The sequence below is a fragment of the Chionomys nivalis genome, chromosome 24 (assembly GCF_950005125.1).
Source record: "Chionomys nivalis chromosome 24, mChiNiv1.1, whole genome shotgun sequence".
NCBI classification, from domain to species: domain Eukaryota; kingdom Metazoa; phylum Chordata; class Mammalia; order Rodentia; family Cricetidae; genus Chionomys; species Chionomys nivalis.
In genome coordinates, this window is record NC_080109.1 from 7765648 (window position 1) to 7780301 (window position 14654).

Here is a 14654-nt window from a genome sequence, read left to right on the forward strand (position 1 = left end):
AATCTATGAAATGATCTTAAAAACTGTGTGATGTATTTATTAGTTCTTAAAATTCGCTGTATATTGTTTGACTTTTTAAATTTTTTTAGTATTCTAAGATTCATGATTGTTTATTTATTGGAGATCCCTCAGACTTTTTTTAATATATGGTGTTTATGTGTATGTATCTACGTCTCTATAAGCACTCATGACTGAAAATTGTCCTATCAAAACTCCCTGGCTCTTGTTTGGGAAATTGTCCTATTATTCTAATTTAATTACAAGATATTTATATTTCTTCTCCAGTCTACTCAGTGACTGAGTGATCTTCCAAAGAATATTGCTTAGTCTCCAACTCTATAGTTCCTGTTGTTTCTCTTTTTGATTTTCATTTACACTTAAATCTGATAATAGACAACAAATTTTTTAAACTATATTTTTAAGGCTAGCCTTATGACCTAAAGTGTCTTAAAGAAGTATCCATGACTCACTGAGAAGAGTATGTATTTCATGTACGGTGGAAAATTGTATAGATAAATATAAATTCAGTTGACCTATAGTATAGTTAAGCTCTGAAGTTCCTTTGTGGACTTTCATTTATAAAGAAACATCTGTAGATAAAGAACAGAGTATTGAAGACTTCATCATTTATCTATCATTACAAGAAAATGGCTTAATATGAAATAAATGGAAATGATCAAGAAGTAATACTTAAATTTCCTGTTCTCAGGAAGTCAGTGATAGGGACACTTGGAAGAATCAAAGGATGGGTCTGATGTTCTTTTTTCTTATTGATTTCTATGATTCTTTCTGCATCATTGCTCTCATCCTGTCTCTAAAAAACACTTCCCTCTAAAAACAGGGAGAGCTACTGCCTTTTCTTAGTCTTTTTTCCCCAAATATTATTTTTTATATTATTTTTGTATATCATTTCTAATCTCAGCAAAAAGAATGTTATTGATTCTTCTTTTCCAAACACCTTCAGTTCAAGCTGCCGACCCAGCCCAGGGATGCATTTGAAGATTCTTCTCTTAGTTCTCTATGTATCTGGCACAGCTGAACATGTCCCTCATATTAATGCTTCCTTTTCTTCTATAGTATCCCTGGGTGTTCTTCCACTTTCTTGAATTTTACTCTTCTTCCACCATATATCTGCACTTTTATACTAATAAAATATCTAATATGTGCTATGGTGAGATTTTATTTCTCTTCATTCATGTATTACCCTATAATGCATAGTTACCCAGTCTGTTCATAGACTTTGACTCAATGTACAAATATTAAATATCTAGATAAATAAATAATTAAATAATCACAGTATCAAATTATTGTCATGAACTACATTATCCATAGCACATAGTTTTCTTTCTCTTGTGTTGTCTTTCCTACTCTTATCTTACATTTGTACTTATTCTCTCAATAATCTCTACATTTATAATTATAATTCATTTTTCTGGGACTGTACTTTTTATGTTTCAGATTTGAATGATGAACTCTTATAATCTATCTTGCTGATATTCCTGGAAGCAGGCAGACACAGGTATGTAGAATATAGGTTACTATCACAAATGTATAAGATGGGGCAGGAGTAAGAGATGATCAGAATTTTCTTCATTCTATTTCTATTAATTTGATTAGCCTTTTATGCCTAGGTCACAAACTCTGAAATGTAAGAAGCAAGCATAAATACATAAAGGTGACAGTGTGTACCTGTCAATTACTTATTTAGTAAAATCAGATTTTTAAAGTTCAAAAGTTGTTTTATAGATTTGTAACTATTGACATAAACCAAAGTTTGAAATGTTTTGCATAAAAATTACTGATTAAAATTATCTACTATAAAAATGGAATAATAGGAAAATTTATGTTTATTAAAATGATAAAAATAAAAATGGATTGATATTTATCAATACCATTTGAAGAAATTTACAAGGGACAAATGAAGAAATAATAAGGACTTTTATGCTCATACATCGTCATGCCAGCACAGTAAGTTGTTGAGCATAACAGTTTATAAAGCACATCAGATTTATGTGTGTCTTTAAAGATATTAGAGTCAACAAATCATACTTAACTGCTTTAACTGCTTTTTTATTACTTAAATTACTTAGCCTTATTAAAAATCATTCATTTTCATTTTCAACTTATTTGTGATTTATTTCATCTGTATAACAATTGATTAGTCATTTGTATATATTGTCATATTAATAATTGAAAAATAGGCTCAAACTTCTTCCTACACTCTTGCTTTGGGTACTGAAAGTTAGGTTTCCAGCCCCTAAGAAGTTAGTCAAAGTTCTCATCTTCCTTAACAAAGAGCTAAGGAATCAAAGACCTGGAGCAGTCAGGCCCAGCTCCAGCTCCAGCTCCTCATCTCCTGGTGCACACAAGTACATCTTCCCAAATCCCTAAGAAATAGGCCCAAACTTCTTGAACCTTCTAGTTCTTTATAGAAGCAGGTAAAGAGTTCCCAGACCCTGATCATTCTGCCCAAACTTCTGAAGATAGCTGGTAAGTGCTATTGGAACCTGAGCCTCTAGACATTTCCAGATCTCCTAACACCCTTGTATGTGCAGTGGACAGATGAGCAGTTCACAGACAGCCAGACTCTGTTCAACCTTTCTACTCTACCAACTCCAGATGTAAAAATTCCAATGCAGAAATGAAAACAACATGGATGTATAGAAAAAAAAAAAAACATGTCTGCCAATATTTACTAATCCTTTGATAAGGGAATCCAGTGAGAACTACCTGGCAGAACTTCAAGACAAGAATTCCAAAGAATGATTTTAATTATGTTAAGAAAACACTACTATTCTCCAAGTGGAGTTTTCTACTGAACTTTTCATTTTGGTATATTTAGGTATATCAGTTTAGTTTTTCTGCAATGATGCTATCTCTTTTTTACTGAATTATACTTTCATATAGTATACTATAATACCACAACTATCAATCCAGACTATTATATTCAGAAAAACTATCTATTAAATTAATGGAGAAACTTTTTAAAAGAATCTTTTCTATGATAAAAACAAATTAAAGCAATTTTTAATCACTAAGTAAGTTCTAACTCTACAGAAAATGTTAGAAGTGATACTTCAATCTGAAGATAATGATAAACACACTCAAGATGTCACAGGGAATAAGTAAACAATTGGAGAACAATTAATCAAAAGAGGTGTACAATTAAATATTGTAATGATCACGAAAATAATGGCATCCTATATTAATCTCTATGACAAGACTATTATTTATAAGAGTAAACATATTAGAGGAATGTATCAGCTTTTCTTAGATGCAAGCATATTTTAATATTTCCAACAGTTATTGAAAGAACTCATTGTTTTCATGTGATTTATATTGCAATTTTTTTCTAAAATTTAATATAAAAGATCTGCACACTCATTTAAGGAAAATAATGTAAAAAACAGGCACCTTGAAGTGTGAGCTGTTTGGAGAGCTTTGGTGTAATGTCAATTCCATTCTTCAGCCAGCCAAGCTGAGGGTCTGGTATGCCCTCGGCATGGCATCGAAGGCTTGCAGTTACCCCAGGTTCTCTGGCCTGACTCTCTGGATACACTCGTATGACTGGAGGAACTAAATGGGGAAGAAAAAAAATTGATAAGCAATCAGCATTTACCATTTGATCTTGGAAAATGAACAAAAATTATAAGATGATCCCTTATGAATTATTCATTTTCATTAGGTTGTATAATTAGTTTCCTGGTATAATTCTCTACTAAACTATCCCAGGGTTGCTTGGGGAAAGATAATTCTGGGCCTATGTCAGAAAAAATACAATTCAAACATGGGCTATCGTGTTTCAGAAACTGTAATCTTGAAAATATAAAATTTAAATAGGCTCCCACTTTCCTACTACAGGATGATTTATGCATTAAATTAACACATAAAAGCATTATAAAGAATTAAAACCTTTCGGATGCAGTTATTTAAATAACTACGTAGTTAGAAAGACGTACTCTTCTTTAATACAGCATATACAGATTAATAATATTTTACGCATAATAGTACACTAAAAACACACTATTAACAATAAGTTTTGTTAAAAACATGCAAGACTTTACACTAAGCACTACAAAACATTGTTGAAAGTATTTAAAGTAAATGAAATGTAAACTATATTATTTTCATGATAAAAGAAACAAAGAAAGCATAAGAATAACTGAGTATCTCATTCTAATACTGAATTTGATGGCAATTTATTACCTATGGCCCCATAATTACAAACTGATTTATTTATTTATTTATTTATTTATTTATTTATTTATTTATTTATTTTTTGGTTTTTCAAGACAGGGTTTCTCTGTGGTTTTAGAACCTGTCCTGGAACTAGCTCTTGTAGACCAGGCTGGCCTCGAACTCACAGAGATCCGCCTGCCTCTGCCTCCCGAGTGCTGGGATTAAAGGCGTGCGCCACCACTGCCCGGCAATAAACTGATTTTTTTTTTTTTTTTTTTTTTTTTGGTTTTTCGAGACAGGGTTTCTCTGTGGCTTTGGAGCCTGTCCTGGAACTAGCTCTGTAGACCAGGCTGGTCTCGAACTCACAGAGATCCACCTGCCTCTGCCTCCCAAGTGCTGGGATTAAAGGCGTGCGCCACCACCGCCCGGCTAATAAACTGATTTTTAATTGAACTAAAATTTTGGATTATTACATAACAATGTCAGAAGACTTGGTTCAATTGCTAGGACAAACATGGTGTTTCACAAACATCCAGTTTCAGTTTAAGGGAATCTGATACTCTCTTCTACCTCTGTTTGAATTAAACACATATATGTCATACATACACACAATACATACACACATGGGGAGGAAACCTCTTGCTCATAAAAGAAAATAAATAAATCTAAAGTAATAAGAATGAATGAAAGGAAGTAAAACTAGAAAACAGTGCTGTCTATAATGTGTTTGGCACAAAATATGGTACTTCAATGACATTCCCAGAAGACACATTAATAAGAAGCAGGGTACAGAGGTGCAAGTTTGTAATTGGAGTTTATTTAGCAATTGAATCAAGTCTTCTGAAATAGTAACCAGTACTCTAAGCCACTAAGCTGCATTTCTTAGCCCCCATTTATCTTTCTTGACAATGTTATGTGATCCAAAATTAGAATTAACAAGAATTACCATTAGCAGGTATTAGCAAGCTATTTATGATCTAGGTTTTCTTCAGAGACCTAAAACTGGTTTTAAAAGTAGTTCAAAATAAAAATCCACTTCTCATATTATGGGAAAGTTCAAAATACAAATGAACATCAACTAATGACTAAAACACAAGATGTGGGTTTTATTTTTTACATCATACAACAATATCTGCAGGAAACTTAAAGCTCTTAAGGGTACTTCTGACAGGAAAGGTCATAGACAATAACAGTCAATTTGTATGAAGAGCATATGGGTAAATGTGTTGAAACAGATTGACAGAAAGCTTGGAGGAAAGAACAGAAGGAACATTTACTAATTGGATGAGTATAAGGACTATTTGGGAAGAGGCAATGTAGGATTAGATAGGTGGGCATACAATGTAGTATCTCTACAGCAGTATATCACTGATTTACATCATATCTGGCTTTCTACCAGAATCAACACAAATAGCATAAGATCTAAAAATGTATTAGAGCATTTACCTAAATTTAATCTACTAGCAAAAAGCCCTTAAAGGTTGATATATTGTTTCACTAAAAGAAGTAATAACACTAGGCCAGAGCAGGCCTGAGGCAGCAAAATCCACAAGAGCAGGACTGAACCAGCAACCTGGGCAGGAGTGGGTGGGCCTGTGAGAGTGAACTCTAGGGGAGCAAGGACATTTGCAAAAGCAGGACTGGGCCAGAGACCTAGGCTGGAGCAGGCCTGAGGAGGCAACAACCTCCACAGGAGCAAGTAAGTACAGGGGAGTAACCACTGAGCAAGTGAACCAGAGCCAGAGACCTCTACAGGTCTGGGTGTGAATCTGGAACCTCTGAGGGAGTAGCGAGGTATCAGAAACCTTTGCAGGTTCTGGGTGTGAATCTGGAACCTCTGAGGGAGTAGGCCTGAGCCAGGTCCTCTAGAGGTCTGGGCACACCCAAGTCTGGTACATCTGAGAGAGTAGATTAGAGCCAGAGAGCTTCGCAAGACTAACCCCAAGCCAGGGGCCTCTGCATGAGCAGATGCAGACTAGGGAGATTTACAGAAACAGGTCTGAGCTGTCAACCTAGGCCAGAGCAGTCCTGAGACAGCAAACTCTGCAGGAGCAGAACAAACCCCTGCACCGCTGAGTGGACTCCAGCAATGCAGAGTGACCAATGAGGTAACTAGACCGATGGAACTGACTGCACTATGAGGAAAAACCATCTGAGCCTTGGATCCACTGGCACCTGGAAGATTAATCACCACACAATGCCACAAAGAGCAAATGACACCAGTAAAATCTGTTGACTCTACAATGGCAAGACTTGAACAGATGAATATAGATGAAGCAGAAGAAAATGACCAAAAAAAAAAAAAAAAAAAAAAACTTCAGAAGAATGTTTGAGACTCTGTTGCTCTGTTGTTTATTAAAATCTAATTTACAAGGAAAATACCATCATTCTAGATCTTGCTGACACTATAAACCCCACGTAAATCACACACAAGATTTGGTGATAAGGTCCAGAATGTAGCTACCATCAAACCTGAATCCTCTTCTCTCTTTTTGGTTATTTTCCAGAGATCTAAGATGAGGCAATCACCAAATGCAACAAATATAATACAGAGGAATCCGAAACAACCTAGAAAAGGCTATAGGCTAGAATCTGTTGATACTGCCTTTAGCATTCTTAAACTTGGAAACCTCATAGATATCCAAAATTATAAACACAGGAAGTAGCTGAATCCTATCCCCTCTGCAAATATAATTCAAAAAATATAACATAGGCATGTTGGGGAGTTAATATCTAGTTATATTTCTTAAGCACTGATTACAACGTAAATAATCTGTTTTGGTGTATCTGTATCAGAAGCAACTCTGAAGGCCCTCAGGATAACTTTGGCCAAAGTGTCACGTGCAAATTTAAATTTGTCCCATATATCTACCACTGAGTAGCTTTCATATCATTTTATTTTGTTTAAGTTGAAAAGCAAAAGCTTTTTTAGAAGGTATGCTGGAACACCTGGGAAATTCATACAAAATGCCTTTGAAACACTCACACCCTGTCTCCAATCTTCTAACAAGCAGAGTGTCTGGAAATGAGCTTTTAGTGAAGACTTATATAAAGAGCCAGAAGGGAAAACAACTCTTAATAAATATTTAATAAAAGAAAGTGTATCTTTTGACAGAATTTATGACCAAAACGAGAATCAATACAGTTTGCAGCATTTCTCTCAGGACAGGAAATAAGAGACAGCATAAACATATTAGAGAATTAATTTTAAGGGTAACTATCAATAAACTCAAAGAGAAAGATAGATTCTACATAATTCATATAAAATATATAGATTTTATGTAGGCTGTCTATAGTCACACTAATCCTGACTGGCAAAGAAAAGGGTTTCAAAGAGCTTCAATTTTTCCTGCATTGCTACCGGCGTCTCACTTACCAAATACTCTGAACTGAGAGAAATGAAACTATTGAACACTACATCTTCACCATTGAAGTTTAATACGCAAATCAAATGTGCTTTGAGAAAGCAACAGATTCCTGAGGAAAGATACATCTCACTTACACTACTGACATTAAGTAAGTAAGAAACAGAATCTGAAGAGATTGGTCTAGCAATTATTGCATCTCAGTAACAAGCTAAGTATTTAAAAACAGTTCATTCCTGAGATCCATGTTTAAAGTATAACTGTTTAAAGATTGATGCCAAACTTAATTCAGAAGCTGACAATCCCCCAAAAGAATACTTCAAGTCCTTTGGTACATTCATTTCTATAATGAAGACACTATAAATCTGACTTTTCTTTTTAACTGTTAGTACATACGGAAGGGATCTTATCTGTGTAAAAGGATTTCCGTGGCTATACAAACATAACACAAGTTACATTCATCTGAAAGGAGGGATCTCAGGGGAAAGAAACGCCTCCCTAAGATCCAGCTATAGGACATTTTCTTAATTAGTGATTGACGGGCCGGGCCTGGCCCATTGTGAGTGATGCCATCCCTGGGCTGGTGGTCCTGGGTTTTATAGGAAAGCAAGCTAAGAGAGCCATGATGAACAATCAGTGTCTTCTACATCAGCTCCTGATTGTAGGTCCCTATCGTGTTTGAGTCCCTGTCCTGACTTCCTTCAGTGATGGACTATGAGGTAGAAGCATAAATCAAATATACCCCTTCCTTCTAAGCTTGGGTTTGGTGTCAGTGTTTCATCAATAGCAGTAGAAATCCCAGGACAAGCTTTTATTCAGATTAGATTGAGCAACCAACTTTCCCGCACTGACACAGATTTCCAATACTGTACATAAAACTAAGTTTCTCAATATTCTCTTTGCTATCCATTTTTTTCACTTTTCTTTCTTTTCAATTCTTTGGACAAGGGGGCTGAGTCAGTTTTATGACTACATCCTTCTTTGTACCTTTGTTTGGCCCCATACTTCTAATCCTCCTGCCTCAGGTTCCTGAGCACTGATATCATTACCATCTGTGGATTCGGTGTTTCCTAATAATATTTGATATCTCAGAAAAATAACTTATGAATTGTCATCTCCAGTCAGAATTGTTTAAACTGCTTATTTCACACAATATTGCCAAATAATGAACTGGTCAGATCTCTCAATCTTTGCTTCACAAGTGTGAGGACCACAATTATATCCACAGAAGCAACCTAAAAGTAGAGCAGGTATGTGATATCATACAATCCCACCACTTAGGAGGCAGAGATGGAACTCTGCACAGTAGACTTGAAAGTTGAACTGTAAGAACTGATGAGTTAAATGTTCAACAAGAAAACCTGAAGAAACTCTAGAATTCTTGATGAAGACACGTACTATCAACTTAAGGCCTTTCCACACATACCACACACATACCTTCATGCACACCTGTGCACATAGATGTACCCGCACATGTGATACACACATGTGTAATATAAATAAACACATACATGAAGAAGTAGTCAAATAAAAATAATACAAAATGATGCACTACTGAGTGAATATCTAAATTTATTTAATAACTGGGTTAGTGTTCTTAAAATAATCTGCAATGTATAACTAAATCATTTTAAAATAAAAGGGGGCAAAAATGATATGAATATATGTTTTACTCATCTAAATTTTAACAAAACATTCGATTTTTTTGTTTTGAATATTTATGCTAAAAAATTAACAAAGTTTATATTATCACTAACCTTTCTTTTTTTATTTTCTGAATTAATATGTCAAAGAGGGCTGAGTTCACAACTTAGAAGTGAAACAAGGGAAAAAATAAAGTGTTTCTCACCCAAATTCTTATTATCCAATTCTTATATATAATATGCCTCTTCATATAGTTCTACAAGATTCAACTAGTTGGTATTAAAACCCAAAACTAGACTTTTACTTGTACTATCTATGACATGCAGAAAGATATTTAGGTATATTAAAATATTTATTTTAAAGTATCATTGCCATATAAAATGAACACATCTACAGAAGTTTTCAAAGAATTCCAGTAAAAAAATTTAAGGAATCGGGTAGTCAATTGTTCATCTAAGATAAATAATAGTATATAAATAAATTAGAGAAAAATAACCAAAAGTTGTGTAAGGTTCACATACTGTAAATGCAAATAAGATACTGTAAGTGGGTAAATAGCTCATTAAAGAGTATGTGCAACATTTTCATGAGTCATCCAAACTTTAATATAGAGATGAAACTCTGATACTCAAAAGGTACAACTTAAAATGTAAATAAAAGAAAGTATAATATTTATAATTATATTTACTTAAGTCTTTCTGGAAATTTGGCTATTAATATGAAAGTTTTCTGTGAAAATTATACTGTATTCAGCATAAGTAGGAATAAAATTATCAGACAGATGGATCTATTCTAAAAGTCTGACGACTCTCATTGTATTTGGATAGACAAGTGTTTCCCTCTATGTTAGGAAAGATCCAAAAGAAGAATTTCATTCTAATAACTTTTCTGAGCTAACAGTAGAAAATTTCTAATGATAAGATATTATCTTCATAACCTTAAAGATGTTTCTGTCTCAATCTCCACACAATCTGACTGTATTTTGTCAGAGTTACTGCTCTTTGCGTGAGCAGTATGCAAAAAGCAGAGCTTCAATGCACTCTCTGAAAAGGAATTTAGCTAGAGACAGAGATCCAGACCGAAGTGATGACTTCATTCCCACTGGTCCATAGTCAGGGCACTGATTACTTTTCATTTGTTCGATGCCCTTATCTTGCTCTCTTCCGATGGATTCTATCACAGCTTTCCCACAAATTATTCAAACAGCTGCAACTGTGAGAAAGGATTCTGAGAAAGCTTGAGGGCAGGACTATAAATGTGTCTGAACCAGTGCTGATTCACAGCGGCATCTGGATTGCTCTGTTTGTATTATGACTTTTTTTGTCATTAAAGCAACTTTCCTATGAAAAATTACAGACTGGGTTTAATAAATATTTTAAATGCTACTGAGACAGTCCAATGCCTTTTGTCTCTGACATTATTAAAGCCATCAATTTCTCTTTAACATTGTCCCAAAGCAGTCTTTTTATATTCATGAGATTCACACTGCCTCTTGTCAATATTATAGAGCTCTCTGATCACATTACTGTGGTCTCCATGAACGGATAGGCTGTAACAAACGTTGAAGGTAAAGCATCAAATTAAGATCAGTATACATATGGCTATAATCTTTTCTTAGATTTGTTTGTTAGGTCTTTGTCTTCTATGTTATGCTGAGATATCACTCATTTTAAAGCTACTTTGATGGCAATAGTTTGTCTAAGTTTGATTAAATTGGATCTGATCTACTCATTCTTAATGCCGTGGATGCTTTCAAACTCCAGTTTCTAAGTTTCAAAAGCTATTAGTTTCAGAAACTCTTCCTGAAATACACCACACACACACACACACACACACACACACACACACACACACACACACATTCTCTCCCTCTCTTTCTCAATAAAGACATTTTTTGGCAACACATAAGATTTTGTTTCTCTGAACCTTTAACAAAAAATATTAATAAAAAAGAGAAGTACTCTAATATGTAGTCATCCTCCTGTCAGGCGATGAAAGGAGACAGAGGCAGAGACCCACACTGGAGCACCGGACTAAAATCTCAAGGTTCAAATCAGGAGCAGAAGGAGAGAGAGCATGAGCAAGGAACTCAGGACCGCGAGGGGTGCACCCACACACTGAGACAATGGGGATGTTCTATCGGGAACTCACCAAGGCCAGCTGGACTGGGTCTGAAAAAGTGTGGGATAAAACCGGACTCGCTGAACATAGCGGACATTCAGGGCTGCTGAGAAGTCAAGAACAATGGCAATGGGTTTTGATCCTACTGCACGTACTGGCTTTGTGGGAGCCTAGGCAGTTTGGATGCTCACCTTACTAGACCTGGAAGGAGGTGGGAGATCCTCGGACTTCCCACAGGGCAGGGAACCCTGACTTCTCTTCGGGCTGATGAGGGAGGGGGACTTGATTGGGGGAGGGGGAAGGAAATGGGAGGCGGTGGTGGGGAGGAGGCAGAAATCTTTAATAAATCAATCAATAAATAAAAAAAACAAATAAAAGCTTCTTTAAAGAAAAAAAGAGAAAGATACTGACCTATAACCTAGTACCGCTTTTATTTTATTTTATTTTGATAGCTTCATCTTTAACTGACTTACATATATGACTTAAATCATTCATTTGGGAGTCTCAAATTACTTATTTGAAAGTATCCTGGCTAAGCTTATTAAAATTTGAAAGATTTTTCTCCCACTTGCTGGCATGTTCTAAGGAATAAAATGTACAATTTCTAGGATGGGATTACAATGTTGCACCATCAGGCCAGGCTTCAAACTGCTCTAAAGAGATCAACAACAGCCTGGGCTCTATAAGAGGTGCTGGCTTTGTCCTGTTTAACTATTGTGAGCAGGACTGAAGGTGGGGTTATTCGCAAAATGGAAAGAGCAACTGAGAAAGCCCCTCCATAAATATGGACTGTGAGCAAAACCATAGGGGTTTTCTTGGCTAATGATTGCTGTAGTTGGACCATCTGTGGCAGTGCCAATAACTGGTTGAGTTACATAAAAAAGTAAGATGAGGCTGGTTTGTAGTGTCGCACGCTTTTAATCCCAGCGCTCGGGAGGCAGAGGCAGGTGGATCGCAGATCTCTGTGAGTAATATAGTTTCTGGATGATTATTTTGGGTTTGGGCGGCTGGGCGGAAAATGAACGAGCAGGCTCTTACTACACAAAGTATTAACACTATTTCCTGTTTTCTAATAAAAACAGAGTAGAAAATAAAATAAAAATCCTGCATATTTTCAATTAGTCAAACTTAAGCACTTATCTCAGAAAATTTACTTCTTGTTCACAAAAAATCTATATATTATTGTGTTAACCTTTATCTATAGTAGGATGTTACTGTGACTAATGTAGTCATCTTCCAAAGGATGAATGGTTAGACAAACTTGTGCATATAAACCAGGGAGCCACAGTAATCACCAATAGTAGCACAGAGATTAACCACCTGCTTTCTGATGGGATTTAATGCCCCACTCCACAGAAGGAAATTCATGTTTGCTGCTGTTAAAAATAGCCAGGCCCAATAGCTGGGAAGTTCACAGAGGCCTGATTTATTACTATTACAATGTGAAATGTATGCATTTTCATTATCGAACTGTTTCCTTGATTTGTATCTCTGTACTGATAAATTATTCCACATTTCAGATTTTATCAGAGAAATTGTTTAGTGCAATAAAAAGTAGTTAGTGAACTAATGGTTGAACTCACAGCAGCTGTCCGTGACAACACCAAACTTGCATAACAATAAGACAGACATTTTAACATGGGCATGGAGGGGCACATGAGCCTTATGACCAACTGAGGCTTTATTAAGAGTTGTAGCTTCTAACAGGAAATGTCTGTTTTCTTTAAAGACGTAGTGTCTGCTAAGTCAACTACACTCAGCAGATGGCCCCACACACTTGATTACAGGGGCAAAACAAACTTGAACTTGTAAGCTATTCAAAAAGTAAAGGTATCAAGTTCAGAGGGTTGAAAAGTTGGAGTGTAGATCTTGAAGTAATTATCAGTGGAAATAGTGATAGATGATTATGATCAAAACATATGAAATTTAAGAAATAATTAATAAAGGGCTATATTTATAACCCATCTACTCTCCTAAAATATTTGATTCCTCTCCTCCAATTTGGCTAGAAAGCACACATCGGTTTTTGTCAAATATTACATAGCAAACTTGGACATGTTAAATTCACAATTCATAGATTTAGAAAATAGAATTGTCAATTCAAAAGAGTCAACATATTTGGAGAGTCTTCTAATCCATTACAACTTAATAACCTAAAATTTTTAAAAGAGAGACATACAAAGAAGATGTAGTAGGTGCTAAAAAGAAAATACTGTAAAAATATTACAGATATGTTCAAACTAACTGAATATAAATGAAACAGTGAGTCATCCCTCACTATACAGATATTCATTGCTTATCTTTTTTAAAAGAAAATAAGTATTAAATTATCTGCAAAATAATTTTATGTATTAATCAAATTAATATTAGTAAAATTAAACTTAGTTTGATTAAATTTAAATGCAAATTATTACATTTTATCATAAATATTCCCATTCTTAGGCTACATACACATAAATCATCATTAACTATATGCATGTATCCATACCTATATAAATGTATGCACATGTCTGACTACATAAAAGCAAATTATTTAACATATTTCTCATATTTTGACCTGATACAATAGTAATTTAGAACGATAATCATAACAGCAAAGAATACCTCACTTGGGACCCTTAGACCTACAAATATCAAAATATGAATTGTCCTTACTCAAAGCAAAACTGCAGTTTTCAGTTTTATCAATAGATGGCAGACCCTTTACAATATGTTTTACTAAAAATAACAATATTTACTCAAACACCTCAACTGATAAACAATATAGTTGATGTAAATAAATGATATAATAAATTTGGTGTATGTTGTTTATCTTCCCTGTCAGTACTGCTTATCCCTTCTTTGACTTACCTATGTACTACTTTATTCTAGGTATTATATTCATTTTTCAAAATAGCACCAGCAATATAAAGTAGTTTTATATACATTTCATCATCCTTGAAAGTCTTACTACTTTTAAACCATTTTTTTGTCACACCATATTTGAGCATTGATTGAAGAAATTTTTATAGGATATATAACCATTGTGGATTTTAGTAGTTGTTATAGAAACTTGTATATTTATTACTCATTATTTTGTATCTTAATTTATTTTATTTGATACAGGTCTCTATATATCCTGTCCTGTCCTGAAACTCTCCTTTTAGACCAAAAAGCTTTCAAATTCCTGGTCTTTCTGCCTTATCCCCCTGGAGTTAAGACAATGGCTATTTTATTTTGAAATAACTAGTTTTCTTCAGTCAAAAACTGAATTGTTCAACAGTACTTTAAGAGAATAAATAATCTATTCATAGTGACGGAAATATACTGACAGCCACAAATGGCACACATGTTAACCGTCATTAA

At 34.6% G+C, this 14654-nt stretch overlaps 1 protein-coding gene across 2 annotated transcripts in view; it reads right to left on the bottom strand.

Moving 5' to 3' along the window:
- Fstl5 (follistatin like 5) overlaps window positions 1-14654 on the bottom strand; it is a 402285-nt gene that overhangs the window by 87353 nt on the left and 300278 nt on the right. For both annotated transcript variants that reach the window (XM_057756992.1, XM_057756991.1), the window contains exon 9: window positions 3415-3576. In XM_057756992.1, coding sequence (XP_057612975.1) covers window positions 3415-3576 — 162 coding nt within the window. The remainder of the gene's footprint in view (window positions 1-3414; window positions 3577-14654) is intronic.